General features: G+C 41.2%; 1 protein-coding gene across 1 annotated transcript in view; it reads right to left on the bottom strand.

Annotated features, from left to right (window-relative positions):
- Positions 1–3,344: 3,344 nt before the first annotated feature.
- The window catches only part of DDX60 (DEAD (Asp-Glu-Ala-Asp) box polypeptide 60), a 130,716-nt gene continuing 128,047 nt past the window's right edge, over positions 3,345–6,013 (bottom strand). The window contains 4 exon segments of the mRNA XM_010852802.1: positions 3,345–3,527; positions 3,671–3,775; positions 4,476–4,676; positions 5,301–5,405. Of these exon segments, the coding sequence (XP_010851104.1) occupies positions 3,345–3,527; positions 3,671–3,775; positions 4,476–4,676; positions 5,301–5,405 (594 nt within the window).

Genomic DNA, 6,013 nt, shown 5'->3' with positions numbered 1-6,013 from the left:
TAAGCCAACTTTTTCACTCTCCTCTTTCACTTTCATCAAGAGGCTCTTTAGTTCCTCTTCACTTTCTGCCATAAGGGTGGTGTCATCTGCATATCTGAGGTTATTGATATTTCTCCCGGCAATCTTGATTCCAGCTTGTGCTTCATCCAGCCCAGCATTTCACATGATGTACTCTGCATATAAGTTAAATAACCAGGGTGACAATATACAGCCTTGACGTACTCCTTTTCCTATTTGGAACCAGTCTGTTGTTCCATGTCCAGTTCTAACTGTTGCTTCTTGACCTGCATACAGATTTCTCAAGAGGCAGGTCAGGTGGTGGTATTCTCATCTCTTTCAGAACTTTCCACAGTTTATTGTGATCCACATAGCCAAAGGCTTTGGCATAGTCAATAAAGCAGAAATAGATCTTTTTCACCTTAAGACATCTTTATATACATTGTTCAAGGAATTGTGAAACTTATACTTTAGCTAAGTAATATCTTTTGTGTCTTTGGCATAGTGTGGAAAAAAAAAAAACCTCTGGACTTAGGGAAGCAGATTTTACCGCAGTAAGTGGAGGAGGCGAACACAAAGGGAAGACGCTGACCATGGGTGTGCAGGGTCTCAAAGGTCAGCAGGAAACAGCTTCAATTCACAGGGTCAGTACCCGAGGCTGGAGAGGATCAGTGTGGGAGTGGGGGACGTGGTGTGATGGCACCGTTGACCTCACAGTGACCCTCACAGGGACTGGGTGGGGACAGATCTGGGGTCCCCTCCAGGCAGCTTTTAGGAGGAGCCTGAAGGTGGGTTATATAGTTCAGAGACCTGTGGGGTGGACAGGAGAAGACTAATATCTGTAGCAAATGTTTGTCTGGTTGGTCAGCAGGGGAAATCAGTCCAGCTCATCCTACATGAGACAAAGCAGAAGACTCTCGAGGGCATGTTGAGGATGGTCATGGGTAAGGAGGAGTCACTACAAGCCCCATCTTAGCCATGTGGGAAGGGGTGGTGACCGTATCCTGACATGCAAGGGGGCATCTGGGCCACCTGAGTTTCCGAGGTGCCCAGGGATCAGGAAAACTGGACACAGTCAGGGCCTTTCTTTTCTCCCAAGTTTTCTGTCGAAAGTGTCACCTAGTTGTTTAAATGCCAGCACAACACGGCTGTCCTCGTCTTTGCATAACTCACTCACTGAGGTCCTGTGCTAGAGGGAGCATTACCATTACAGCCATGGCTGCTTGTGCGTACCGACCTCCAGCGGTCACAGGAACCCCAAACGCAGGGAGGGGTATCTACCCCATGGCCCGAGTGACCAGTGCGAGGCCTCCAATTAACTGAAACCTATCACCCATGTTTAACCTACAGAAAAGAGCCAGCAGCGTGAAAGGAATGTGCTTTGTTTGGGTGTGTTCTTAGTCTACAGCTGAGGAAAAGATAAATTAGCACTGAATTGCTGGCATTTCCAGAGACAAAATAAAACTTTAATGGACTGAATCAGAAAAGAGGCTAGTCGTTTGGCTAAAAAAAAAAAATGACTTTTAGTGCTCTTATATTGTAGAACATTATTATGACCAAAGTTGTCATTGTACATGTTAAAACAGTGCCAAACTGGGATGTCTCAGAAGATGGAACAGAGGCAGAATGAGGGCCTGAAACATCAGAAACACAAGCAAAAGTTGACGGAATTAACTGAGAAGTGTGGGAAATTAGCTGGGATTTAACTCAGAGTCAAGAACACAGTGGGGAAAGCAGGAAACCACTGAGACATTTTTACTCACCATCTCCCTGCCCTCCAACCAGCTTAGCATCAGACTTGAAGACAGAGCCTGCGTCCTGCTGTGGGATACTGGCACCTGGCTCCCAAATATGTCTGTCCTAATCCAGCGGGTTTTGAAATGGAAAGGTCAATTTTCATTCCAATCCCAAAGAAAGGCAATGCCAAAGAATGCTCAAACTACTGTACAACTGCACTCATTTCACACCCTAGTAAAGTAATGCTCAAAATTCTCCAAGCCAGTCTTCAGTAATATATGCACCGTGAACTTCCAGATGTTCAAGCTGGCTTTAGAAAAGGCAGAGGAATCAGAGATCAAATTGCCAACATCCACTGGATCATCAAAAAAGCAAGAGAGTTCCAGAAAATCATCTATTTCTGCTTTATTGACTATGCCAAAGCCTTTGACTATGTGGATCACAATCAACTACGGAAAATTGTAAAAGAGATGGGAATACCAGACCACCTGACCTGCCTCTTGAGAAATATGTATGCAGGTCTGGAAGCAACAGATAGAACTGGACATGGAACAACAGACTGGTTCCAAATAGGAAAAGGAGTACATCAAGGCTGTATACTGTCACCTTGCTTATTTAACTTATATGCAGAGAACATCATGTGAAATGCTGGGCTGGATGAAGCACAAGATTGCCGGGAGAAATATCAATAACCTCAGATATGCAGATGACACCACCCTTATGGCAGAAAGTAAAGAAAAACTAAAGAGCCTCTTGATGAAAGTGAAAGAGGAGAGTGAAAAAGTTGGCTTAAAGCTCAACATTCAGAAAACTAAGATCATGGCATCTGGTCCCATCACTTCATGGCAAATAGATGGGGAAACAATGGAAACAGTGGCTGACCTTATTTTAGGGGCTCCAAAATCACTGCAGATGGTGACTGCAGCCATGAAATTAAAAGATACTCTTTGGAAGGAAAGTTATGACCAGCCTAGACAGCATATTAAAAAGCAGAGACATTACTTTGCCAACAAAGGTCCGTCTAGTCAAGGCTATGGTTTTTCCTGTGGTCATGTATGGATGTGAGAGTTAGACTGTGAAGAAAGCTGAGTGCCAAAGAATTGATGCTTTTGAACTGTGGTGTTGGAGAAGACTCTTGAGAGTCTCCTTGACTGCAAGGAGATCCAACCAGTCCATTCTGAAGGAGATCAGTCCTGGGTGTTCATTGGAAGGACTGATGTTGAAGCTGAAGCTCCAATACTTTGGCCACCTGATGTGAAGAGCTGACTCATTTGAAAAGACCCTGATGCTGGGAAAGATTGAGGGCAGGAGGAGAAGGGAACAACAGAGGATGAGATGGTTGGATGGCATCACCGACTCAATGGACATGGGTTTGGATGGACTCCAGGAGTTAGTGATGGACAGGGAGGCCTGGCATGCTGACAGGTCCATGGGGTCGCAAAGAGTCAGACATGACTGAGCGACTGAACTGACTGATGACTGTATATTTGTATGGCGTGTGGTGTCTATGTGGTGTGTATGAGCATGTGGGTTGTATGTGTGTATGCTCTCTGTGTGTGGTATGATGGTGTGCCTATGGTGTGTGGGGGGTGTGCACGCACAAGCACAGTTTAATGAGTAGGAGTGTGGAAAAGGCATTTCTGCTTGCCTTTGATGTTGGTTGGAACACACAACTTGTGAAATAAACCTTTCACCAGCAAGCTCACTAAAACAAACTTGGAGGGTTCGTGGTAGTGTAAATGGGAGACAAGCCCAGAATATCCAATGGGAACATACTCTTGATCCGGGACTCCCTGGAAACCAGTTCCAACAAGCTAACCTCTGTCTCTAGATCTCAGAAATATCCAACAAATAAGTCATTAACAAAGCAAATTTTGGTACAGTAGAGGCAAAAACTAACACTTAGATTTGGTAAAAATAGTATAAATCTTACTACCTCTGTGACCAAGAATTGTAAAGAATATATAAAATAAAATTTCAACACACACTTGACATTTGGTTGCTTGAAGGACATGAGTGAACATTGGAGAACTGACAATGCCTACACAGATGTAGATCAAAGTATGAGGTTAGACATGGGGCAGACTCTGTACTGTCTTCAGATGCAACACCCATGGGGCCGTTAGATGCTATTATTATAAAACATGGTGGCTCACATACGTATGTACCATGTATAAGGTATGATGAATTTCTACTCTTTAAATTAGGCATTCCATATTGCTCTTAAATTTATTAAAATGTATCATATTTATTATAATAAATTATTATTAAATTATATTTATTAAATATATTATTAAAATACATTATAAATATTACATAATGTTTTGTATTATATGTATGTAAACATAAGGTATAAAAATATAGAACCAAGAATTATAAACATTTCAGTATCATGTACATTTTTAAACCATTAATTATTTCTTTGAAATTTGACTTTTAACATATTTCAGACAAGATATATTTACAGAAAAAATAATGTCTCTTGTCTAATATATGTAGAGCCCAGGAGTAATTACAGCAGTAAAGTCAAGGGCTAAATTTTCCACATGTTTGGAAGCATGGAGGTTACAAGATTGCTTTTGTGAGGAATAAGGGTTCTGTGGAGTAGAATCAAACATCACAGTGAGGCCCACTGTCATTTTATTTCCTGCAGCCTATGGAGCTCAGGCAATATCACACAATAGAGGGGAATGGTTCTATTTATTGAGTTGAGTTAGATCCTCTGAAACATGTATTAATACCTTGGCATTGGCATCTTCCTTGTCATCTGCCTTGGCAACTAACAGCATGCATCTGAGAACCAAGGAAAGACTTAGAGGAAACTGGTCATTCAGTTCAGGCACATTTGATCTCAGAAGCTGTTCTGTCTTGGGTAATGGGATGTTGTAGAAGAACACACTTCCTGTGAGGTCCTCCCCACGTCTGCCTGCATGGCCGGACATCTGGAGAGAGGATACACAGCTCGTCAGCAGCCTCATTCCTGTCTCCATCAATGGTCACACCCACCTAGATCGAATCCTGTCTCCATCCATCAATGGCCACACCCACCTAGATCAAATCCTGTCTCCATCAACGTCACACTTACCTAGACTATATGGAGTGTTAAACTTTCAAAAATCCTGAAAGCATTCTGTCTTACCATTATTAATTTTAGCAAAATTCAAAGTATTGTCTGATTTCACAAAATCACCATTAAAATGTGTTTACTTCTTCAGTAACGTCTGTGTTAAAAGTCATGACTTTTAAGCAGGAGAAATTTCTGTCTTATTTCCATATATTTCCAGAAACTAGTCTTAACTGAGAACATTTATCATCCTTCATATCATTTTTGTTCAGTTCAATAATATTTATCAAAGCAAGAGTATTCTTAAGAAAATGAATCTATTTAATCAATGACTGGAAAACATCTTTAAAAATAGTCATATGCATCAGATGTCATATATCTAGAATCTATTTTCAGTATTTTATAGTCCCCAAATGCCTTAGAATAAGCATGGTGTATCTCGGCTCACTGAATGGTTGTTGCAGAGTCTCATGTATACAGACGTAACAAAAGGCATAAATACCTGTCGGAAGTTTAAAGCATCCAAAAAAAAAGAATCTTCCGTAAAAACAACAGATTTACATGGCATATTAACTCCCAAAGCAAGAGTTGACGTAGCTGTTACCATCTAGGATTGAGGATAAAACAAAACAAAAAACAAACAGAAAAATAAATTTAACATAGAAAACACAGCTGTATGGGAAGGTGTTGAATATTAACTGAATTAGACCCTCTGAAATCATTTGTGTTATATAAAAGTCCAGAGAGTAGCCAATGTAACCAAAACTGCAAACTTTATATTTTCATTTGAAATAGTTATGTCTTACAGTTTCCTTTCTTTTCAATGTTTTCCCTTAATATTACAATTATCTATCACTTTTAGATTACAAAAAAATATGAAACCAAAGCCATTCAGGAAGCATTTGATTTTTGCATAAATAAAAGCAATAGGTTATAAAAGGAGTATTGATTTTACATTAAAAGATTTCTAGGGCTTCCCTGGTGGCTCATTGGTAATGAATCCACCTGCCATTGCAGGCGACACAGGTCCGATCCCTGATCCAGGAAGATCCCACATGCTGTGGAGCAAGTAAGCCTGGGCGCCACAGCTACTGAGCCCACACAGCCTAGAGCCCGTGCTCACAACAGGGGAAGCCCGCATGCTGCAGCTGGGCAGAAACCCGAGCAGCAACAGAGACCCAGCACAGCCAAAAACAAAAATGAAGCAATAAGATT

Source organism: Bison bison, unplaced genomic scaffold, assembly GCF_000754665.1.
Source record: "Bison bison bison isolate TAMUID 2011002044 unplaced genomic scaffold, Bison_UMD1.0 scf7180017864316, whole genome shotgun sequence".
Taxonomy (NCBI): domain Eukaryota; kingdom Metazoa; phylum Chordata; class Mammalia; order Artiodactyla; family Bovidae; genus Bison; species Bison bison.
This window is presented reverse-complemented; position numbering and strand designations above follow the sequence as displayed.